This window comes from Hemitrygon akajei, chromosome 1 (assembly GCF_048418815.1).
Source record: "Hemitrygon akajei chromosome 1, sHemAka1.3, whole genome shotgun sequence".
NCBI classification, from domain to species: domain Eukaryota; kingdom Metazoa; phylum Chordata; class Chondrichthyes; order Myliobatiformes; family Dasyatidae; genus Hemitrygon; species Hemitrygon akajei.
In genome coordinates this window covers 9694429-9720428 of record NC_133124.1, presented here as the reverse complement: position 1 = coordinate 9720428, position 26000 = coordinate 9694429, and the positions used below count along the sequence as shown (strand labels likewise).

The following is a 26000-nucleotide window of genomic DNA, read 5'->3' as shown; positions in this document are numbered from 1 at the left end:
AAGCTACATCGCTTTTAAGGATGGCTCTCTCACTGGAAGCACTGATTGTTTTAAATAAACTTAAAATGCAAGGGACAACTTTTTAAAAATCATACACAGAGTGGTGGATGCCTGGACTGCACTGCTAACGGTGGCAGTGGTAGAGGCAGAAACATTAGGCTGTATGAATGCGGGGAAAAATTGAAGGATATAAACATTGTGTAGGCAGAAGAGATTAGTTGGCCTTTTGATTACCAGTTTAACAGTGTGGGCTGAAGGACCTGTTCCTGTGCTGTACTGTTCTGTATTCTATATTTGCAGGTCACTGGAAAGAGGTTACAAAGGATAAGTCAAGACAAAGAAATTCAAGACTCAAGAAAGTTTAATTTCCAGCACACAAATGTAGAGGGAAATGAAATAAGTGTTACTACAGATCTGATGCACCACCAGGAAAAAAAAAGCAGTAAGATAAAGAACAAAGTAATAAAAACAAATAAACATAAGATAGCGTATGTACATAGACTGATTGTACGTCCATAAAGTGACGCTAGGCACAGGAGTGTCTGTACACAAGGCGACTGGCAGGAAATGATAAAGTAGTGGTGGTTTGGGGTGTGGAGGGGTGGGTTAGTGGTTGAAGGTTTTGATTTGCCTTACTGTTTGGGAAAAGTAACTTTTCGAGTCTGCTGGTCCTAATGGCGACCAACAGTCCATGAGCAGGGTGGGTAGGATCCTTCATTACAACATTTGCCATTTATATATGTTTTTAAAAAATTGATCCAGCATGGAATTGGCCATTTCGGTCTTTTGATCCACATCGCCCGATTTAACCTTAGCCTGATCACAGGACAGCTTACAGTGGCAATGTCTTTGGACTGTGGGAGGAAACTGGAGTAGCCATAGGGAACTCATGTGGTTATGGGGAGAATGTACAAACTTCTTACAGGCAGCAGCAGGAATTGAACCCAGGTCACTGGTACTGCAAAGTGTTGTGCTGGTGTGCCGCATTTTTTCAATGCTTTTCTACATACACACACACACACATATATATATGTACACACATGTAGTGATGTGCTACACACAGAGCTAGAAATAATGACACGCAGTCTGTAAGTTGCACTCCAGACTAGTTTATTCAAACTTCGCAGCACTGGCTTTTACACAGTTCCATTCCCGCCCTCTTCGGGCGGAAATGACGTCAGAGGTGCATTACAAAAGTTTCTTACCGCACGTGGGCTCTCTCCCCTTGCTGGTGAAGAAGGCGGCCCAGCGCCATTTTGGGCCTGGCCTCTCTGCCGACACGCACGCCATTTTGTGAGCCGGTTCGCCTGCGTAGAAAGTGGGTTGCCACATAACCCCCTCACCCCAGAACCGGCGAAACACCTCCCAATGTCCACAGTCCGGATCAGTCTCTGTTTGGGCGGTCTGCCTCTGCGCCGCAGTGCCTGAACCTCCACCGGCTGCGCCAAGTCCACATGGGATGGTTTGAGTCGGTCTACAGTGAAAACCTCCTCTTTCCCCCCCAATGTCCAGAACGTACGTGAACCTATTGTTCTTAATCACCTTGAACGGCCTCTCATACCGCCGCTGTAGCGGCACCCGGTGTGCGTCCCTTCGTACAAATACAAACTTACAGTTCTGCAGGTCGGGATCCGTCCATGCTGTGAAGTTGGTACGGGGGCCAAGTTGCTGAGCCTTTCACGTAGTCTGTCCAGGACTGCTGCGGGTTCTTCCTCTTGCCCCCTCGGGGCTGGTATGAACTCTCCTGGGACAACCAGGGGTGCGCCGTACACCAGCTCGGCCGACGAGGTGTGCAGATCCTCTTTGGGCGCTGTGCGGATTCCAAGCAGGACCCAGGGAAGCTCGTCCACCCAGTTAGGACCTCTCAGGCAGGCCATGAGAGCCAACTTCAAGTGATGGTGGAAGCGTTCCACTAGTCTGTTCGACTGTGGGTGGTAGGCAGTAGTGTGGTGTAGCTGCGTTCCCAACAGGCTGGCCACAGCCGACCACAGGCTGGAGGGTGAACTGGGTGCCTCTGTCGGAGGTAATGTGGGCCAGTACCCCGAAGCGTGCTACCCAGGTTGCAATCAGCGCTCGGGCACAGGAATCGGAGGTGGTGTCGGTGAGTGGGACCGCCTCTGGCCATCTCGTGAACCGGTCTACCATAGTTAGGAGGTATCGCGCTCCTCGCGACACTGGCAGGCACCCCACGATATCCACAAGCAGGTGGTTGAACCTCCAGCGGGTGGGTTCGAACTGCTGCAGCGGGGCTTTGGTGTGCCGCTGCACCTTGGCTGGTTGGCACTGCGTGCACGTTTTGGTCCATTTGCTGACCTGTCTGTGAAGTCTGTGACACACGAATTTGCTGGAGACCATCCGGATGGTTGTCCTGATAGATGGGTGCGCCAAGCTGTGTATGGAGTTGAAAACTTGCAGCCGCCAGGCTGCCGGGATGATGGGGCGAGGTTGGCCGGTAGCCATGTCAAACAGGAGGGTCCTCTCACCTGGGCCTACGAGAAAGTCTTGCAGCTGCAAACCCGAGACTCTGGTCCTGTAGCTGGGCATCTCGTCGTCTGCCTGCTGCGCCTCCGCCAGTGCTGCATAGTCCACCCCCAGGGACAGGGCCTGGACAGCTGGTCTGGAGAGTGCGTCCGCCACGACGTTGTCCTTTCCCAAGACATGCTGGATGTCTGTCGTGTACTCGGAGATGTAGGACAGATATCGCTGCTGGTGAGCCGACCAGGGATCGGACACCTTCGTGAACACGAATGTCAACGGTTTGTGGTCCGTGAACGCGGTGAACGGCCTGCCTTCCAAGAAGTACCTGAAATGCCAGGTTGTCAGATACAGTGCCAACAGATCCCGGTCAAAGGCACTGTACTTGAGTTTGGGTGGCCGTAGGTGCCTGCTGAAGAACGCCAGGGGTTGCCAGTGCCCCTCGATGAGCTGCTCCAGCACCCCACCGACTACTGTGTTGGATGCGTCCACCGCGAGGGCGGTCGGAACGTCCGTTCTGGGGTGCACCAGCATTGCGGCATCTGCCAAGGCTTCCTTGGCTTTAACAAAAGCGGCCTCGGCCTCTTCGTCCCAAGTAATGTCCTTGCCTTTACCCGACATCAGGGTGTACAAAGGGCGCATGATACGGGCTGCTGAGGGGAGGAAACGGTGGTAGAAGTTCACCATACCAATGAACTCCTGCAGGCCTTTGACCGTGTTGGGCCGGGCAAAGTGGCGGATCGCGTCTACCTTGGCGGGCAGAGGTGTTGCCTCGCCTTTGGTAATCCTGTAGCCCAGGAAGTCGATGGTGTCGAGTCCAAACTGGTAATTGGCCGGGTTGATCGTGAGGCCGAAATCACTCAGGCGGGAGTAGAGCTGGCGGAGGTGGGACAGATGCTCCTGGCGACTACTGCTGGCTATGAGGATGTCATCCAAATAGATGAACGCAAAGTCCAGGTCACGTCCCACCGCATCCATTAGCCACTAGAATGTCTGTGCGACATTCTTCAGGCCAAACGGCATTCAGAGGAACTCAAACAGGCCGAATGGGGTGATAAGTGCTGTTCTGGGGATGTCTTCAGGGTGTACCGGGATTTGATGGTATCTCCGGACGAGGTCTACCTTGGAAAAGATGCTTGCCCCATACAGGTTTTCTGCAAAGTCCTGTATGTGCGGCACGGGGTAGCGGTCTGGAGTGGTAGCCTCGTTCAGTCTGCAGTAGTCGCTGCATGGTCTCCAGCACCCAGCTGCTTTGGGTACCATGTGCAGGGGAGAGGCCCATGGACTGTCGGACCGCCGTACGATCCCAATTCCTCCATCCTCTTGAACTCCTCCTTCGCCGGGGGGAACCTTCATGCGCGGGCGTGGAGGGGTGGTCCCTCGGTCAGAATGAGGTGCTGTAGTCCGTGTCTGGGCATGGCTGCTGTGAACTGCAGTGCCAGAACTAATGGAAAGTCCGCAGGATTCTGGTGAATTCGTTGTTAGACAGCGTGATATTAGAGTCCAGATGTGGGGGCGGCAACTTCGTTTCACCCAGGGAGAACGTCTGGAAAGTCTTGGCATGGACCAGTCTTTTCCCTTGCAAGTCGACCAGCAGGCTGTGAGCTCGCAAGAAGTCCGCCCCCAGGAGTGGTTGGGCCACGGCAGCCAGTGTGAAGTCCCATGTGAATGGGCTGGCACCGAACTGCAGCTGCACTGTGCGGGTGCCGTAGGTCCGTATCGTGCTGCCATTTGCGGCCCTCAGGGTGGGTCCCAGCTCCCTGTTGCAGGTGTCATACCCCGTCGGGGGTAAGGCGCTGATTTCCGCTCCGGTGTCGACCAAGAAGCGACGTCCCAACTGTTTGTCCCAGACGTACAAGAGGCTGTCCTGGTGGCTAGCCGCTGTAGTCATTAGTGGCAGCTGGCCCTGGCATTTTCCAGGAACTTACAGGGTGGGTGATAACGGCGGGCTTCTGTGCCCCGCCACTGGTGGTAGAAACACCACTGTTCATTGGCTTCCTCACTCCTGCCTCTGGTTGCTACACACAGAACTAGAAACAATGACACACAGTCTGTAAGTTGCACTCCAGACTAGTTTATTCAAACTTCGCGGCACTGGCTTTTACGCAGTTCCGTTCCCACCCTCTGGGCGGAAATGACATCAAAGGTGCATTACAAAAGTCTCTTCCCGCGCGCGGCCTTTCTCCCCTTGCTGGTGAAGAAGGCCCAGCGCCATTTTGGGGCTGGCCTCTCCGCCGACGCGCGCCATTTTGTGAGCCGGTTCGCCTGCTTAGAAAGTGGGTCACCACACACACATATTTACATGGCAGGTAGGCAGGGGCTGGTGATGACTAACTACGCACAAAGACTTTTTTCTTGTATCAAACACAACATAACCAAGTATTATCTGAAACTACTGTTTATTAAATTTAAATATCTGAGCAGACATTGAATATTCTCAACTATTCTTACTTTTCAAAAATCCCCAGCAGGTAATAGACTCGTTTACTGACAGATATGGCTGCCACTGAAAATGTGTGCTATATCCACCGGTATTTCATAGCCTTTCAGCAAGAGCTCGCAGTCTCGATAAAGCTGCTGAACCATTTCTGCTTCATTAATTCCTGACGCTCTTCTGCAGCATGTCTGGTGAACTAAACCAGTCCAGTTTGTTCCAGGATCACGTTGTCCTGTTCCACTGGCAGAAGGGCAGCAGTTATTGCTCACAGCCTCATTGGAATGATCCCTGTCTGGTTGCTCTGGTCCAGTGTCCAATCCCATGTCCTCAATACACTCGGTCACATCACTGACATTCGTCTCCCTGGTTGGTAAACTCAGGTTTCTAAAAATAACTTCTTCCTGTTGGGTAGCAACATCGAGGAGTTGATTTACTTTGGACAGGAGATTAGGATCACTTTTATTGAGGTGACACCATGACAGCAGTGCACTGCGGAAATTGAAAACATAGATTTATTCATTAGTATTTCTGATGCAAAACTCATGAAACACAAATGCTAATATAAAGAATTGTAAATCAGTAATCAAATGGCTAACTAGTCTCTTCTGTCTACACAATGCCCAGTCCTTCCATTTACCTCACATTCATGTGTCAATCCGAAGTCTCTTACAAGTCTCTAGTGTTTCTGCCTGTACCACCACCCTAGGCAGCACATTCCAGGCACCCACCCCTCACATATCCTTTGAATTTACCCTCACCCTACAAGGGGTGATTGATAAGTTTGTGGCTTAAGGTGGAAGGAGATGAGTTATACAGTTTTCGTTACATGCACATGCAGGTCAACTCTTTGAGTGATTATGCAGAAAGTTTGAAGTTAATAACTCATCTCCTACCTTAAGCCACAAACTTATCAATCACCCCTGCTGTGGACACTTTCTGGAGGTCCAAGATCTGTATGCTCCACGACCGCTGGACTAAGTGTGTAAATGTAGGAGGGGACTATGTTGAAAAATCAATGTGCTAGGTTTTCTAACATTGACTCCTTCTACCTTAGGCCACAAACTTATCAATCACCCCTCGTAAATGCATGCCCTCTGATTTTAGACAATTCAACCCTGTCTGTTTCCTCTATCAATGCCTCTCAATCTTATAAAACTTTATCAGCTCTCCCCTCAGCCTCCACCGCTGCAGAGAAAACAACACAAGCTTATCCAAACTTTCGTTATATCACATGCCCTCTAATCTGGTCAGCATCCTGGTAAACCTCTTCTGCACCCTCTCCAAAGCCACAAAAACTGTAACCTCCAAGAGGACCACAACCTTGTCGTAGGGTTCGGAGGCTTGCATGCCTCAATGACCCAGAGAGCAATGTTGGCCGGAGTCAGGGCTTTACGCTTTGACTCTTGGTAGGGTCACCCATGCCAAACAGGTCAAAGGGTAGGGGCCAGACTAAGAGTGGTCACTGATCCTTCAGGCTCAGAGGCGCAGCTCAGACATAGTAACCCTGACTAGTCAAAAAAATTGTTAATGAAATAGCAATTCTTTGTGCAACAGTATGGACAAATGGAGGAACTTCACTGTTGCCGCAAACACCAGTGGTATAACGGGCAATAACGTAACAGAACTGTATGCAATCCTCTACTTTTATTGAGCTGCAACTTTTAACCTATTCCAAGACCAATTTCACCCTTCCCTACGACACATAACCCTCCATTCTATCATCGTTGTGTCTATCTAAAAGTTTCTACACTGCCCCTAATAGATCTATGTACCTCTACCACCATTCCACGCACCTACCACTCTGTGTAAAGAACCTGCCCTCTGGCATCGCCCTATACTTTCCTCTAGTCACCTTAAAACTATGCCTCCTAGTATTAGCCATTTCTTCCCCAAGAAAGAAAATCCATTCTATCCAAGCCTCATCAATATAGACGTGTCTCAGCCTCTATCTATGCATCCTTTCCTCAAGGCACAAAGGGATTTATCCCTGGATAACATGAGGTAATTGAATCAGTAGTATAAATATATTCAAAAAGAAATCCTGATCGGCACAAATATGGGAATAATGAATACACTGACAGAGTATAATAAGGATTGAGTGAGGAAATGGTGCAGCTCTGTAAATCCTGGTTAGACCACACTTGGAGTGTTCAGTTGTGGTTGCCTCATTATAGGAAGCTTTAGACAGGGTGCAGAAGAGATTTATCAGGATGCAGGCTGGATTTAGAGAGCTAGGGCTTCTCCTTGGACTGAAGAAGGGTGACTTGATAAGAGGTGCACAAGATGAGAAAAGGCATGGATCAAGTGGACAGCCAGAGACTTTTAACTCCTAGCTAATACGAGGGGGCATAATTTTAACGTGACTGGAGGAAGGTAAAGTGGAGAGGATGTCAAAGGTAAGTTTTTCTTTTTACACAGAGTGCAATGAGTGCCCTGCTGGGGGTGGTGGTAGAGGCAGATACATTAGGGGCATTTAGGAAACTCTTAGATAGGCAGAAGGATGATACAATAAATGGAGGGCTATTTAGGAGGGAAGGGTTAGATTGATCGTAAAGTTGGTTAAAATGTCAGCACAACATTGTGGGCTACTGGGACTGAATGGTAGTGTTTGTTCTACGTAAAACAGGAAGAGAGAAAACCCACGTTCAGCATGAAAGTTCTGCAAAATGGTCATTGTCTGTGCATTGGGTAAAGATACACTGTGTCCTGTGAGTAGGTGGACTACAGAATCACTACAAACCCACAGCAGTCCAGAAATCTGCGTGGTGTGCCTCTCGATGCACTCACCTCAGAAGCCCTCGCATCTGTCCGGGGATCAACATCTTCTTTAGACCTTCCCGGTAGCCTTTATTAAAACCTTGCTGTAAAGTGGATTCTCTGCCAGCATTTACCCCGTCCCGATAGCCTTCCTAGAAATAAACAGTTGAAAGTAATCACTGAATTATAGCTGGCCATCAACATTTGATGGCATGCAATCAGCGATGCACGTTGAACTTACAAATGCTCTGCCTAACAATCATATTTTTAAAAAGTGAATTCCAGCTCCGAGAAGGAAGACGTAATTAGTATATTGTTGGATTAATAACTTAAGAGGACTGGATAAGGAATCAGAAAATTCAGGGCAGCAAGATAGCGTAGTGGTTAGTGTAACAGTATTGCAGTACCAGTGGCCCAGGTTCAAATTCCCTCTGCAGTCTAGAGTCTGCACAGTCTCCCCATGACCACATGGGCTTCTAACACGAGGAAATCTGCAGATGCTGGAAATTCAAACAACACACACAAAATACTGGTGGAACACAACAGGCCAGGCAGCATCTATAAGGACAAGCACTGTTGATGTTTTGGGCCGAGACCCTTCATCAGGACTAACTGAAAGGAGAGATACTAAGAGATTTGAAAGTAGTGGGGGGGAGGGGGAAATGCTAAATGATAGAAGACCGGAGGGGGTGGGATGAAGCTAAGAGCTGGAAAGGTGATTGGTGAAAGTGATACTGAGCTGGAGAAGGGAAAGGATCATGAGACGGGAGGCCTCAGGAGAAAGAAAGGGGGGGGGGGGGGAAAGAAGCACCAGAGGGAGATGGAGAACAGGCAGAGTGATGGGCAGAGAGAGAGAGAGAAAAAAAGAAAGGGAGGAGGGGCATTAACGGAAATTAGAGAAGTCAATGTTCATGCCATCAGGTTGGAGGCTACCCATCCGGTATATAAGGTGTTGTTCCTCCAACCTGAGTTTGGATTCATTTTGACAATACAGAAGGCCATGGATAGACATATCAGAATGGGAATGGGACGTAGAATTAAAATGTGTGGCCACTGGGAGATCCAACCTGATGGCATGAACATTGACTTCTCTAATTTCCGTTAATGCCCCTCCTCCCCTTCTTACCCCATCCCTGAGATATTTAGTTGTTTGCCTGTTCTCCATCTCCCTCACCTTATATACCAGCTGGGTAGCCTCCAACCTGATGGCATGAACATTGACTTCTCCAACTTCCGTTAATATTTAGTTGTTGTTTTTTCTCTCTCTCTGCCCATCACTCTGCCTGTTCTCCATCTCCCTCTGGTGCTCCCCCCCCTCCCCCTTTCTTTCTCCCGAGGCCTCCCGTTCCATGATCCTTTCTTTCTTTCTTTCTTTTTAAATCTTTTTATTAATTTTTTAAGCAAACATAAATGAAACATGAATACAAAGAGTTTGAGAGTACATAGTTAATAGTTTAAGTAGACATTCAAATATATAATAATCAATATATATAACCTCCCAAACTCATAGTATTTATGAACAAAAGAAATAAAAAGAAAAAAAAACCAAAAAAAAAACACTAACCAACATGGGCCATTGCACAATGTCAGATATATACAGTAGTGCCAATAACTCCGAACCTTCATCCAAATAATTAAGGATAATAAAAGTGAGGTTTAGGAAAAGACAATTTAACTCATATGAAAATGTTGAATAAATGGTCTCCAAGTTTCTACAAATTTAACTGAAGGATCAAAAACAACACTTCTAATTTTTTCTAAGCTCAAACAAGAGATAGTTTGAGAAAACCACTGAAATATAGTTGGAGGATTAATTTCTTTCCAATTCAATAAAATAGATCTAGCCATTAATGTAACAAATGCAATCATTCGTCGAGATGAGGAGAATAAGCCACTATTATCCACCATTGGTAAACCGAAAATTGCAGTAATAGGATGCGGTTGGAAATTGATATTCAGAACTATTGAAATAATACTGAAAATATCTTTCCAATAATTTTGCAAACAAGGGCAAGACCAAAACATATGGGTCAATGAAGCAACATCGGAATGACATCTGTCACAGGTTGGATTAACATAAGAATAAAATCGAGCAAGTTTATCCTTAGACATATGAGCTCTATGTACAACCTTAAATTGTATTAGGGCATGTTTAGCACAAATAGAAGACGAATTGACTAATAGTAAAATTTTCTCCCACTGCTCAGTGGATATAAGACAATGAAGTTCTTTTTCCCCATTCCTTCTTAATTTTTTCTGATACTTCTAGCTGTATTTTCATGATCATATTATAAATGACAGCTACTAAACCCTTTTGACAAGGATTCAGAGCTAAAATTCTTTCCGTAATGTCCAATGGACATAGTTTCAGAAAAGACTGTAACTCATTATACAAAAATTTTTTAACTTGCAAATATCTAAAAAAATGAGTTTTAGGTAAATTATATTTATTAGATAGCTGTTCAAAGGACATAAAGCTATCATCCAAAAACAAATCACGAAAACATGTTATACCTTTTGTTTTCCATAAAAGAGGGCCGAAAAAAAGTTAGATATTATAGGGCTTGATAAAATGAACTTATTCAAACCAAAAAATTTATGAAATTGAAACCAAATTCGCAATGTATGTTTGACTATAGGATTAGTTATTTGTTTATTCAATTTAGATAAAGAAAAAGTGAAAATCCTAAAATGGAAAACAATGAAAAGTCTTGTACAGATTTACATTCCAAATTTACCCATTGTGGGCAAGCAGCTATAGTCGATTATTGTGTCCAAAATATTAAATATCGTATATTAACTGCCCAATGGTAAAATCTCAAGTTTGGCAAAGCCAAACCACCCTCCTTCTTAGGCTTCTGTAAATATTTTTTGCCTAGTCTAGGATTTTTATTCTGCCACAGATAAGAAGATATTTTGGAGTCAATAATATCAAAAAAAGATTTAAGAATAAAAATTGGTAATGCTTGAAATAAATATAAGAATTTGGATAATACCATCATCTTAATAGCATTAATTCGAACAACCAATGACAAAGATAATGGAGACTACCTGGTAGCAAGTTGCTTAATTTGGTCAATTAAAGGTAAAAAATTAACTTTAAATAAATCTTTGTTTTTTTAGTAATTTTAATACCCAAATAAGTAAAATAATCTGTAACAACTTTAAATGGTAAATGTTTATAAATTGGAACTTGCATATTTAATAGAAATAATTCGCTCTTATTAAAATTCAATTTATACCCAGAAAAGTTACTAAACTGAGCAAGCAAGGACGAAATAGCAGGAATAGATCTCTCAGGGTCGGATATGTATAGTAACAAATCATCAGCATATAATGATAACTTATACGTCCCCTCCCCACGAGTAATACCCAAAATATTAGGTGATTCACGAATGGCTATAGCCAAAGGTTCCAAAGCAATGTCAAATAGTAAAGGACTTAAAGGACAGCCTTGCCTTGTACCACGAAATAACTGAAAAAAAGATCTTTGATTATTGGTAAAGACCGAAGCCAAGGGTTTATAATATATTAATTTAATCCATGATATAAATTTTGAACTAAAATTAAAATGCTGCAACGTATTAAATAAATATGGCCATTCAACTCTATCAAATGCTTTTTCAGCATCTAAGGAAATGACAAATTCTGGTATTTTGGGTGAAGGAGTATAAATAATATTAATTAATTTTCTAATGTTAAATTTTTAATAAATTTAATAAATTTTTAATAAATCCAGTCTGATCTTCAGAAATGATTCGAGGTAATATATTTTCTAATCTAGTAGCCAAAATTTTACTAAAAATCTTAAAATCCGTATTCAGCAAGGATATAGGCCGATAGGATGCACATTCAATAGGGTCTTTATCTTTTTTAAGAATTAAAGAAATAGAGGCTTCATAAAAAGATTGTGGCAATTTGCCTATAATTAACGCATCTTTAAAAATTTTACAAAGCCAAGGAGAAAGTATAGAGGAAAAGGATTTAAAAAATTCTGCAGTATAACCATCTGGACCAGAAGCTTTACTGGAATTCATTGAAAAAATAGCCTTTTTTATTTCAGTTTCCATAATAGGTGTATCTAGGAATACACTATCCTCTACTGTTAATTTTGGAATATTCAATTTCCTTAAAATTAATCTATTATAGAAGAATCCTCAACAAATTCTGATTGATATAAGGAATTATAAAAATCTTGAAAGGCTTTATTTATCTCTTTATGGTCGATCATCAGAGTGCCATCTTGTTTACGAATCCTAGTAATCTGTCGTTTAACCAAAGCAGTTTTCAATTGATTAGCCAATAATTTGCCAGACTTATCTCCATGTACATAAAACTGGGTTCTAGATTTAATTAACTGATTTTCAATCGAAGAGGATAATAACAAACTATGCTCCATTTGAAGTTCCACTCTTTCTTTATAAAGTTCTTTGCTGGGGGTCACTGAATAAATCTTATCAATTGCTTTGATTTTATCAACCAATGTTAATATTTTAGAATTAGTTCGTTTCCTAACTCCAGCAGAGTATGAAATAATCTGTCCACGAATAAATGCTTTAAAAGTGTCCCATAAAATTCCACTAGAGATCTCTGCTGTAGAATTTGTTGAGAAAAACAAATCAATTTGTTGTTTAATAAAATTAACAAAGTCTAAGTCCTGCAATAAAATAGAGTTAAACCTCCAAGATTTAGCATTAATAGATGAATCCATTATCTTAATAGATAGCTTCAAAGGTGCATGGTCAGAAATGGTAATAGAGTCATATTTACAATCGATAACATCTGTAAGTAAACGGTGATCAATGAAAAAGTAATCAATTCTTGAATAATTATGATAAATGTGAGAAAAGTATGAATACTCTTTGTCATTGGGGTGTAAAAAACGCCAAATTTCAAAAATTGCTGAATCAGTCATAAAGGAATTAATAAGAGAGGCCGATTTATTCGGAAGAGCTTGGGTGGGCTTAGATCTATCCATCGAAGGGTTTAAACAACAGTTAAAATCCCCACCCATTATCAGCCTGTACTGATTCAAATTGGGAAAGGATGTAAATAGACACTTAAAAAATTCAGGACAATCAGTGTTTGGAGCATAAACATTAACTAAAACAACTTTTTGATTAAAAAGTAGACCAGTAATAAGCAAAAATCTACCTTGTGGGTCTGAAATTGTTTCATGGTGTATAAAGGAGGTTGAAGAATCTATAAAAATGGAAACGCCTCTTACTTTGGCTTGAGAATTCGAGTGATATTGTTGTCTTTTCCAAAACCTAAAAAAGCGTTGACTATCCACCTTCCTTAGATGAGTCTCTTGTACAAAGATAACATTAGCATTCATTCTATGGAATACTTTGAATATTTTTTTCCGTTTGATCGGATGATTTAAACCATTAGTATTCCAAGAAACGAAATTAATAACCTTATCCATATTGACAATATTTATTACAATTAACACATAAGGTTAAAAAAAAAGATGAACTCATGAATCCGGAAGAGGGAAGTAAGTTCAAGGAGGAACCGGAAGTCATGACACTGCAACCATTTTTGTAGTTTCATATGAGCCCATGAAGTAAAACTAAGCATAAAGCAAGCAAAAAGAAAAAAGAAAAATCCCCCTCCCTCCATCCTCAAAACCCCAGGAAAAAGGCCAGAAAGAGGCAAGCAAGCAATCTAACACTAAAATTACCCCCATGTCTCAAGACGGCAACTCAAACAAAAAAAATTTGAATAAAAGATACAAACCACCCATATTATAAGAAAGGGTTGGTTAACAAAAATTAAAATATAAAATTAGTATTATATATATATACATAAAACAAAAGGATTTAATCTTATATAAAACAAAGATCCTTTCCCTTCTCCAGCTCTGTATCACTTTCACCAATCACCTTTCCAGCTCTTAGCTTCATCCCACCTCCTCTGGTCTTCTATCATTTCGCATTTCCCCCTCCCCCCACTACTTTCAAATCTCTTAGTATCTCTCCTTTCAATTAGTCCTGATGAAGGGTCTCAGCCCGAAACGTCGACAGTGCTTCTCCTTATAGATGCTGCCTGGCCTGCTGTGTTCCACCAGCATTGTGTGTGTGTGTTGTTTGGGCTTCTAACAGCTGCTCTGGGTTCTGAAGATGAATGGGATAGGGTTGGTAAGTTGTGGGCATGCTGTGTTGGCTCCAGTGTCCTACATTCCAAAAGATGCAAGGTTAGAGTTAGTGAGTTGTGGGCATGTTTTGTTGGCTCCCACAATCCAGACAAATGGCTTTAAAAGCACAGAAGGGGCAAACGGGGCAGCCGCTGTTGGGAGTAGGCTGGTGGTGAGAGTAGGAGTGTCAGGTTTTGGCTCAAAGGACGCTTCATCTCCAAAGAGGCGTTGGCTCCGGGTTAGCTTCTGTTAAAGGTTCCCTTTTCTTCCCCCCCCCCCCCAACTGTACCTAGTGTAGTAAATGGCTGTTGTGTGTTCTTCATGGATGTTGGAGTCTCCCGGGGAACTACATCTGTATGAGGTGCATCTGGTTGCAACTCCTTGGAGACCGTGTAGGGGTGTGGAGCAGCAGCTGGATGACCTTCAGCTTGTACGAGAGAGAGAGAGAGAGAGAAGAGATAATTGATCAGAGTTACGGGGAAGTAGTCACCCCAATAACTGAGTGACTGTCAGGAGAAATGGAAATGTGAATAGGCAGTTAGAGCAGAGCATCCCTGAGGCCATTCCACTCAATAATAAGTATACCATTTTGGTTGAGCTCCCAGGGGAATGAAGTGGAGACCGGGTTACTGGCTCGGAGCATGGGTCTGTGGTGCAGAAGGGAATGAGGGAGAAGGGGGAGTGGTAGTGATAGGGGACTGATTAGTTAGGAGAGCAGGGAGGAGATTCTGAGGTTGTGAACGGGACACCCGAATGGTATGTTGCCTCCTGGGTGCCAGGGTCAAGAAAGTCTCAGGTCACATCCACAGCATTTTAGAGAGGGAGGGAAAGCAGCCATATATCTTGGTGTGGCCTATGGTTAGGCCACACTTAGACCCCCTCCAGTTCGCCTACCAGCCCCGACTAGGAGTTGAAGATGCCATCGTCTACCTGCTGAACCGTGTCTACGCCCACCTGGACAAGCCGGCGAGCACTGTGAGGGTCATGTTTTTTGACTTCTCCAGTGCGTTCAACACTATCCGCCCTGCTCTGCCGGGTGAGAAGCTGACAGTGATGCAGGTGGATGCTTCCCTGGTGTCATGGATTATTGATTACCTGACTGGCAGACCACAGTACGTGCGCTTGCAACACTGTGTGTCAGACAGAGTGGTCTGCAGCACTGGGGCTCCACAGGGGACTGTCCTGTCTCCCTTTCTCTTCACCATCTACACCTCGGACTTCAACTACTGCACAGAGTCTTGCCATCTTCAGAAGTTGACTATGACTCTGCCATAGTTGGATGCATCAGCAAGGGAGATGAGGCTGAGTACAGGGCTACGGTGGGAAACTTTGTCACATGGTGCGAGCAGAATCATCTGCAGCTTAATGTGAAGACTAAGGAGCTGGTGGTGGACCTGAGGAGGGCTAAGGTACCGGTGACCCCTGTTTCCATCCAAGGAGTCAGTGTGGACATGGTGGAGGATTACAAATACCTGGGGATACGAATTGACAATAAACTGGACTGGTCAAAGAACACTGAGGCTATCTACAAGAAGGGTCAGAGCCGTCTCTATTTCCTGAGGAGACTGAGGTCCTTTAACATCTGCTGGACGATGCTGAGGATGTTCTACGAGACTGTGGTGGCCAGTGCTATCATGTTTGCTGTTGTGTGCTGGGGCAGCAGGCTGAGGGTAGCAGACACCAACAGAATCAACGAACTCATTCGTAAGGCCAGTCATATTGTGGGGGGGGGGGGGGGGGGAACTGGACTCTCTGACGGTGGTGTCTGAAAAGAGGATGCTGTCCAAGTTGCATGCCATCTTGGACAATGTCTCCCATCCACTCCATAATGTACTGGTTAGGCACAGGAGTACATTCAGCCAGAGACTCATTCCACCGAGATACAACACTGAGCGTCATAGGAAGTCATTCCTGCCTGTGGCCATCAAACTTTACAACTCCTCCCTCGGAGTGTCAGACACCCTGAGCCAATAGGCTGGTCCTGGACTTATTTCCACTTGGCATTATTTACTTATTATTATTTAATTATTTATGGTTTTATATTGCTATATTTCTTCACTATTCTTGGTCAGTGTGACTGTAACGAAACCCAGTTTCCCTCGGGTTCAATAAAGTATGTTTGTCTGTCAGTCTGGTATAGATTGGTACTAATGGCTTAGGAAGGAAAAGCAAGGAGGTCCTGAAAAGAGAATTTAGAGAGCCAGGTTGAAAGCTGAGAAGGACCTCCAGTGTAGTAATTTCTGGATTGCTCCTTGTGCAAGGCACCAGTGAGGGTAGAAACAAGATGATCTGGCAAATTAATGCATGGCTGAGAAGCTATTGCAGGGGACAGGGCTTAAGGTTCTTGGATCATTGGGATCTCTTCTGAGGGAAGTCCGACCTGTTCAAAAGTCAGGGGTTGCACCTAAACCCGAGGGGGACCAATATTTATGTGGGCAGGTTTGTTAGAGCTTTTGGGAGGGTTTAAATCAATTTGGCAGGGGTTTGGGAAACAGAGTGAAGGGTCTCAGGACAGCTTCATCCAACCTCAGTGGAAAAAGCCTGCTTACATTTACTCTATCTATACCCCTCAATTTCGTATCTTTCTGTTATAACCTGCTATAAGGTTTCACTGCTAATGTAATGGCTTCTCTGTAATGCTCCACTGCTAAGGTAATGGTTTCTCTGTAGCAGCAATGTTTGGGTTATGTCTGGAGATAACGAGGCATGTTAGCCAATGAGCAAGATGTTGTTCTTTCTTGTGTTTAGATGTCTAGATTGCTGAGCCTCTGGCGATGGTCTTTGCATCATCAATGGGAGGATTGGAAGGTTGCAGAAGTTGTTCCTTTATTCAAGAAAGGGAGTAGAGATAGCCCAGGAAATTATAGACCAGTGAGTCTTACCTCAGTGTTTGGTAAGCTGATGGAGAAGATCCTGAGAGGCAGGATTTATGAACATTTGGACAGGTATAATATGATTAGTAGTCAGCACGGCTTTGTAAAGGGCAGGTCATGCCTTACGAGCCTGATTAAATTTTTTGAGGATGTGACTAAACACATTGATGAAGGAAGAGCAGTAGATGTAGTGTATATGGATTTCAGCAAGGCATTTGATAAGGTACCCCATGCAAGGCTTATTGAGAAAGTCAGGAGGCATAGGATCCAAGGGGACATTGCTTTGTGGATCCAGAACTGGCTTGCCCACAGAAGCAAAGAGTGTTTGTAGACGGGTCATATTCTGCATGGAGGTCGGTGACCAGTGGGGTGCCTCAGGGATCTGTTCTGGGACCCTTACTCTTCGTGATTTTTATAAATGACCTGGATGAAGAAGTGGAGGGATGGGTACGTTTGCTGATGACACAAAGGTTGGAGGTGTTGTGGATAGTGTGGAGGGCTGTCAGAGGTTACAGTGGGACATTAATAGGATGCAAAACTGGACTGAGAAGTGGCAGATGGAGTTCAGCCCAGATAAGTGTGAAGTGGTTCATTTTGGTAGGTCAAATATGATGGCAGAATATAGTATTAATGGTCAGACTCCCGGCAGTGTGGAGGATCAGAGGGGTCTTGGCGTCCGAGTCCATAGGAACGCTCAAAGCAGTTGCACAGGTTGACTGTGGTGAAGAAGGCGTATGGTGTATTGGCCTTCATCAATCATGGAATTGAATTTAGGAGCCAAGAGGTAATGTTGCAGCTACGTAGGACCCTGGTCAGACCCCACTTGGAGTACTGTGCTCAGTTCAGGTCGCCTCACTACAGGAAGGATGTGGAAGCCATAGAAAGGGTGCAGAGGAGATTTACAAGGATGTTGCCTGGATTGGGGAGCATGCCTTATGAGAATAGGTTGTGTGAACTCGGCCTTTTCTCCTTGGAGCGACGGGGGATGAGAGGTGACCTGATAGAGGTGTACAAGATGATGAGAGGCATTGATCATGTGGATAGTCAGAGGCTTTTTCCCAGGGCTGAAATGGCTAGCACAAGAGGACACAGGTTTAAGGTGCTGGGGAGTCAGGGGTAAGATTTTTTACTCAGAGAGTGGTGAGTGCGTGGAATGGGCTGTTGGCAATGGTGGTGGAGGCGGATACGATAGGGTCTTTTAAGAGGCTTTTAGATAGTTACATGGAGCTTAGAAAAATAGAGGGCTATAGGTAAGCCTGGTCATTTCTAAGTTAGGGACATGTTCGGCATAACTTTGTGGGCCGAAAGGCCTGTATTGTGAAGTAGGTTTTCTATGTTTTTGTGTGTGTCTGGGAGCCGGGAATTCGCGGTCTTTTGCCGGAGAGAGATGAGGAGAGAAGATGCGAATGGAGAGAGTTGGTAGACCACTGGATGGAGTGGACTTGGAGCGAGGGTCTGAAGGTCAGCGACGATCGGAGGAGGTCGATGGTGGTCCGACGGCCTTATCAGTGAGCTCCAACGTTGTGCGTTAGACTGCTTCATGAGAATGAGCTCTTTATCTTTTGTTTTCTTTACTAACCATATAATCAAATTAAGAATTATCAAGCTCAATTGTTAAATCACGAAGTTGTGTACTGTTTGTTATTTCGTAGTTCTGATTTGTAATAGGAGACACATCATGTAGCACCCACCCAAATGAGATTTCTTTAAATTCTGCCAGGCTGGTGGGGGGTGGCTATCATCCCCTATATTAAGCCACTAGCCGAAGTGAGAGTTACACTGTCAAATCTCCTCTCATTTTCCTACACTCCAGGGAATAAAGTCCTAACCTATTCAACCTTTCCCTGAAACTTAGTTCTTCAAGTTCTAACAACTGCAGTTTGTTCATTATGTGCCATGTCATATGACATAAGTGATCATGGTCTTTCCATGACCATGATTGTTCTTGGCAAATTCTTCTGCTGAAGTGGTTTGCCATTGCCTTCTTCTGGGCAGTGTCTTTACAAGACGGGTGACCCCAGCCATTATCAACACTCTTCAGAGATTGTCTGCCTGGTGTCAATGGTCGCATAACCAGGACTTGTGATGCACACCGGCTGCTCATACGACCATCCACCACCTGCTCCCGTGGCTTCATGTGGCCCTGATTTTATTTTGGGGGGGTGCTACACCTTGCCCAAGGGTCACCTGCACACTAGTAGATGGAAGAAGCACCTTACACCTCCTTTGGTAGACTTACCTCCACCCTGCCATCCAGAATTTTATTTACCTCTATGGAATCACCCTTCATTCTCCTACACTTCAGAGAATAAAACCCTAACCTATTCAACCTTTCCCTAGAACTTCGTTCCTCAAGTCATGACATCATAAATTTTCTCCGTACTCTTTCAATCTCATCCATGTCAACATATGCGGTGAAATTTGATGCTTTGCAGCAGTACAAAACAGAAAAGTTACCGTAAGTTATAATTAAAATAAGTTATGAAAAAGTGGAAGAGTGAGGTAATGTTCATGGGCCATTACTTGTTTCTCTGAAATACAGTCTGCACCCTCAGGTTCCTGTACCTCCTCTGTGACGGTAGCAATAAGAGGGCATGTCCTGGGTGGTGAAGGTCATTAACAATGGATCTGTCCTTTGGGGGCCTCACCTGACCATCAAGGACATCCTCAAAAGGAGTCCAATGCCCATGATGGAGCTGGCTGAGTCTCCGCCTCTCTGCACCCAGGATTCTGCAGTCAGGCAGCGCTGGCAACAGCCCTCTGAACTTAATGAGTCACTTGGAAGTGAGAATTTCCAGGAAGCACTGGATTCCTTTTTCAAAGAGCCAAACCGGTTCTGCCGACACAAAGAGCAGTCTGCAACTGATTCCTTACGTCTGTAGCACAATAGTAGTAGAGCTTGTCAGCATATTGTTTTGTAGTGGCAGCTCTAAGAACAGGGTTTGAATCCTGCTGCTGTCTGTAAGAAGTTTGCACGCTCTCCCATCTGCGCGAGCTTCCACCGGGTGCTCCGGCTTTCTCCCACATTCCAAAGACATACAGCTTAAAGCCAGTGAGCTGCGGCCGTGCTATACTCTGAGATATTTGCGGTCTGCCCAGCACAATCCTCGATGACTTAACGCACATGACACCTTTCACTTGCTGTTCCAATGTCATGTGACATAATGAAACTACTTTATCTCTTCGTTATTAAATAATTTCTGGTTTAAGATGGCAGTGGTGAAGCCCAGCCACAGCAAATAAAACAAAGAATGCAACTACTTTATTAATACCACTTTTTCTGGTAAACGATCACTGCAAACAATGGAGAAGCCAGCGAGGCAAGGCAGAGTCGAGGCCTATCCACCAAAGCCGAGAGTAAGGAAAAACACCGAGGCTTGATCACTGGCCGATTTGGAAAGGTCAGGTACAAGCTGAAACATGGTGGCAGAGCGTATCGAAGTGACAGGACCCAGGTTCTAGAGCAAGGAACAACCCGATGTTTGGACGATTTAAATGCCGGGCCACATTAAAAAGACAAGGTGTCAGGACCAGGGACAAGGGTCGGGCCAGTTCTGCTTGCTGCTACTCGACATCTACTCCGCTCTGCGATGAACTGAGGCTGCAGTCTGCTTCAGGCTCCGTGTCTGTGAACTCACTTTCGCTCTGAATGCTATTTGATTACTTCGATTGTTTTGACGATTTGTTTCTATCCCCCACCCCACCCCCGCTCATTGTGTGTTTGCGATCTTTTTTTAAAATGGGTTCTTTTGGGTTTCTTTATTTTGTAGCTGCTGTAAGGAGACGAATTTCAAGATTATATAACGTATCAATATTTTGACAATAAATGTACTTTGAACTTTTTAAATGATCAAAGACAAGATGGAAACAAGAGGTTTCATTTCTTTTTACTGACAAAACAGTAAATGAAAATTATGCAGAAAACATGTTGCTTTCTACGTGCGTATAGACCAGTCCCATTTCTCTGTAGAGTGCAGCTGTCAGCATGTGACATTAGTGGAAAATAAGCTGGAACAATCAAATGTGATTGATGGCTGGAGTCGAGCACAGCAGCTTAGCTTTACCGGCAGCTGACCCATGATGCATTGTTTGCCAGTCAATCAGAACAGCTTGAGCGCTTTAATCTTTAGGAGGCTAAAGGAGTTGAAATCAGATGGCAAAAATAAACAAATGAAGTTATGCATGTGGGAAATGAAGATTTTGCCAACGTTGTGTAGTCAGAGAGAATTTACTCTGCAGGCAATGTCGAATTCCAAAGAAGCACAGGGCGTGAAGTGCCAAAGAACTGCTAGTTCGTTTAAAGCAGAATGGCTTAATGAAATAGTAGGAACTGCTACACCAAAAGCAGTCAACAAACTGGACTTGGGTAGCTTATTGTGCTTAGAATAGCTTCAGGTTTGCTTCCACTTAAAAATTAGTGCACACATTGTCTCTGGACAAAAAATTGCATGGCACAAGATTTTTACGCACACTGGTCATGACAAATTAGAGGGAACGTTGTCTATAGACTGTTACACAGCAGTAAATTTATAAGCCATCTCCAACATTCAATAATGCAGCTAATGGCCTTGGTATAACAACAGCAACAAATCTCCGGCTGACTGGAGCATTTTCATTGCTTGGTAGATTGTAAAGGCGGCCCTCCAACTCCCATGGACAAAGTCCAATGCCTATTTAAAAGGAACGGTTAAAGTCTGTTGTTATATCCTTGAGCACAAACAGCTGGGCTCTTGCATGGACATTTCTCTCAACAAGAACAAGGTAATAGCACTCTACGTCAGTAAGACTAAGGGTAAATTGCAGAACAAGTTTGCCGGGTAAGTTGTAGAAATAGTGCCGGTTTATCATGTTGCCCCATGAATTTGAATACATCAAGAACCTGTTCACATACTGTTGCTCGAGGAAGGACTTGCAGTTTTGCAATTTACAATCATTTTTAAACCACAAGGTTATAGGAGCAGAATTAGGCCATTTGGGCCACCGCCGTTTCATTATGGCTGATCCATTTTCCCTCTCAACCGCAACCTCCTGCCTTCTTCCCCATATCCCTTTGTGCCCTGAATAATCAAAAATCTATCAACCTCTGCCTTAAATATACCCAATGACCTGGCCTCACAGCCCCGTGCAGCAATGAATTCCACAGATCCACTCTCCAGCTAAGCAAATTCCTCATCTCCATTCTAAATGGACAGACAGACACACTTTATTGATCCCGAGGGAAACTGGGTTTCGTTACAGCTGCACCAACCAAGAATAGTGTAGAGATATAGCAATATAAAACCATAAATAATTAAACAATAATAAGTTAATCATGCCAAGTGGAAATAAGTCCAGGACCAGCCTATTGGCTCAGGGTGTCTGACATCCCTCTTCTGAGGATATGCCCTCTGGTCTTGGACTCCCCCCCCCCCCCCCCCCCCACCTTGCCCTGTTATCAGAGAACACATAACCTCTCACAATAGACAATAGGTGCAGAAGTAGACCATTCGGCCCTTCGAGCCTGCACCGCCATTTTGAAATCATGGCTGATCAATTCCTATCAATACCCGGTTCCTGCCTTGTCCCCATATCCCTTGATTCCCCTATCCATAAGATACCTATCTAGCTCCTTCTTGAAAGCATCCAGAGAATTGGCCTCCACTACCTTCCGAGGCAGTGCATTCCAGACCCCCACAACTCTCTGGGAGAAGAGGTTTTTCCTTAACTCTGTCTTAAATGACCTACCCCTTATTCTCAAACCATGCCCTCTGGTACTGGACTCTCCCAGCATCTGGAACATATTTCCTGCCTCTATCTTGTCCAATCCCTTAATAATCTTATATGTTTCAATCAGATCCCCTCTCAATCTCCTTAATTCCAGCGAGTACAAGCCCAGTCTCTCTAACCTCTCTGTGTAAGACAGTCCAGACATCCAGGAATTAACCTCGTGAATCTACGCTGCACTTCCTCTACAGCCAGGATGTCCTTCCTTAACCCTGGAGACCAAAACTGTACACAATACTCCAGGTGTGGTCTCACCAGGGCTCTGTACAAATGCAAGAGGATTTCCTTGCTCTTGTACTCAATTCCCTTTGTAATAAAGGCCAACATTTCATTAGCCTTCTTCACTGCCTGCTGCACTTGCTCATTCACCTTCAGTGACTGATGAACAAGGACTCCGAGATCTCTTTGTATTTCTCCCTTACCCAACTCTATACCGTTCAGATAATAATCTGCCTTCCTGTTCTTACTCCCAAAGTGGATAACCTCACACTTATTAACATTAAACGCCATCTGCCAAGTATCTGCCCACTCACCCAGCCTATCCAAGTCACCCTGAATTCTCCTAACATCCTCGTCACATGTCACACTGCCACCCAGCTTAGTATCATCAGCAAATTCGCTGATGTTATTTTCTATGCCTTCATCCAAATCGTTAACGTAAATGGTAAACAGCTGTGGTCCCAATACCGAGCCCTGTGGCACCCCACTAGTCACCACCTGCCATTCCGAGAAACACCCATTCACCGCTACCCTTTGCTTTCTATCTGCCAACCAGTTTTCTATCCATGTCAATGCCTTCCCCCCGATGCCCTGAGCTTTGATTTTACCCACCAATCTTCTATGTGGGACCTTATCAAATGCCTTCTGAAGATCGAGGTACACTACATCCACTGGATCTCTCCCGTCTAACTTCCTGGTTACATCCTCGAAAAACTCCAACAGATTAGTCAAGCATGATTTACCCTTGGTAAATCCATGCTGGCTCGGCCCAATCCTATCACTGCTATCTAGATATGCCACTATTTCATCTTTAATAATGGACTCTAGCACCTTCCCCACTACTGATGTTAGGCTGACAGGTCGATAGTTCTCTGTTTTCTCCCTCCCTCCTTTCTTAAAAAGTGGGATAACATTAGCCATTCTCCAATCCTCAGGAACTGATCCTGAATCTAAGGAACATTGGAAAATGATTACCAATGCATCCGCAATTTCCAGGGCCACCTCCTTTAGTACCCTAGGGTGCAGACCATCTGGACCTGGGGATTTGTCATCATGACACCATGAGAGAGGGACAGAGTTTACAAGGCTGCTGCCCACACCTACACCCAGTCCCATCAGCTGCATCACTTAGCATCTCAGACCTTTAATAAAAGTAGCACCATTGCACCAACTACAGTGGTGCTAGGAAGTTTGTGAACCCTGTGGAATTTTCTCTATTTCTGCATAAACATGACCTGAAATGTGATCAGATCTTCAAGCAAGTCCTAAAATGAGATAGAGAACCCAATTAAATAAACTCAAAAACATTATACTTGTTCATTTATTTATTGAGAAAAATGATTCAATATTACATGTATTTGTTGGAAAACATATGTGAACATTTGCTTTCAGTAACTGGTGTGACTCCCTTGTCCACAGAACACTGTCCCAGAAGCATTGTGTAACATCCAGGTGGTCTTTTGCAAACCTGAGACATGCAGCAAAGTTTTTTTTTGGAGAGCAGTGGTTTCTTCCATGGTGTCCTTCCATGAACACCATTCTTGTTCAGTGGACATAAGAAGAGACTTCAGCAAGTTCGAGATTTCTGCAGGTCTTGCTGTTACCCTTGGGTTCATTTGCACCTCATTCAGCATTGCACTTTGTGATCTTTGCAGGATGCCCACTCCCAGGGAGAGTAGCAACAGAACTGAATTTCCTCCATTTGCAGACAATTTTTTTTACTGTAGACTGATGAACACGCGGGTCTTTCGAAATGCTTTTGTTGCCCTTTCCAACTTCATGCATCTCTACAACTCTTCTAAGGTCATCTGAAAGTTGTTTTGAATGAGGCATGGTGCACATAAACAAATCTTTCTTGAGAAGAACAGGCTCTGTCAGTAACTTGACTGAGTCGGCTGGTGTGGTATACTGAGTCACCGCGGTGCTCCCGGTGCGTCCTTTTATATATTGGTGAGGCCTGACGCAAACTGGGAGACCATTTCGCTGAACTCCTACGCTCTGCCCACCAGAGAAAGCAGGATCTCCCAGTAGCCACACATTTTAATTCCACGTCCCATTCCCATTCTGACATGTCTATCCATGGCCTCCTCTACTGTCAAGATGAAGCCACACTCAGGTTGGAGGAACAACACCTACTGGCACGAACATTGACTTCTCTAACTTCTGTTATTGCCTCTCCTCCCCTTCTTACCCCATCCCTGATTTACTTATTTTCTCCCCTCCCTTTTTGTTCTCTCTCTGCCTGTTCTCCATCTCCCTCTGGTGCTCCCCTCCCCCTTTCTTTCTCCCTAGGCCTCCCATCCCATGATCCTTTCCCTTCTCCAACTCTGTATCAATTTCGCCAATCACCTTTCCAGCTCTTAGCTTCATCCCCCCCCCACCGGTCTTCTCCTATCATTTCGCATTTCCCCCTCCCCCCACTACTTTCAAATCTCTTACTATCTTTCCTTTCAGTTAGTCCTGATGAAGGGTCTCGGCCCGAAACATCGACAGTATTCTTCCTATAGATGCTGCCTGGCCTGCTGCGTTCCACCAGCATTTTGTGTGTGTTGCTTGACTTTGACTTTTTTTAAAATATAGGGCAGGGCACCTCTACAACCCACACCTCCAATCTCATCTCATTGACTGGAACACCTGACTCCAAATAGCTTTTGTCGAAGGCATTACCCAAGAGGTTCACATACTTTATCACATACGTGAATAGAGAATTGGTTGGCAGACAGGAAGCAAAGAGTGGGAGTAAACGGGACCTTTTCAGAATGGCAGGCAGTACCACAAGGCTCAGTGCTGGGACCCCAGTTGTTTACAATATATATTAATGATTTAGACAAGGGAATTAAATGCAGCATCTCCAAGTTTGCGGATGACACGAAGCTGGGCGGCGGTGTTAGCTGTGAGGAGGATGCTAAGAGGATGCAGGGTGACTTGGATAGGTTAGGTGAGTGGGCAAATTCATGGCAGATGCAATTTAATGTGGATAAATGGTTATCCACTTTGGTTGCAAGAACAGGAAAACAGATTATTATCTGAATGGTGGCCGATTAGGAAAAGGGGAGGTACAACGAGATCTGGGTGTCATTGTACACCAGTCATTGAAGATGGGCATGCAGGTACAGCAGGCAGTGAAAAAGGCAAATGGTATGTTGGCATTCACAGCAAAAGGATTTGAGTACAGGAGCAGGAAGGTTCTACTGCAGTTGTACAAGGCCTTGGTGAGACCGCACCTAGAGTATTGTGTGCAGTTTTGGTCCCCTAATCTGAGGAAAGACATTCTTGCCATAGAAGGAGTACAAAGAAGGTTCACCAGATTGATTCCTGGGATGGCAGGACTTTCATA

At 44.5% G+C, this 26000-nt stretch overlaps 1 protein-coding gene across 1 annotated transcript in view; it reads right to left on the bottom strand.

Moving 5' to 3' along the window:
• Window positions 1-4857: 4857 nt before the first annotated feature.
• otulina (OTU deubiquitinase with linear linkage specificity a) overlaps window positions 4858-26000 on the bottom strand; it is a 29246-nt gene continuing 8103 nt past the window's right edge. The window contains 3 exon segments of the mRNA XM_073031660.1: window positions 4858-4992; window positions 4995-5401; window positions 7700-7821. Of these exon segments, the coding sequence (XP_072887761.1) occupies window positions 4913-4992; window positions 4995-5401; window positions 7700-7821 (609 nt within the window). The 3' untranslated portion in view covers window positions 4858-4912.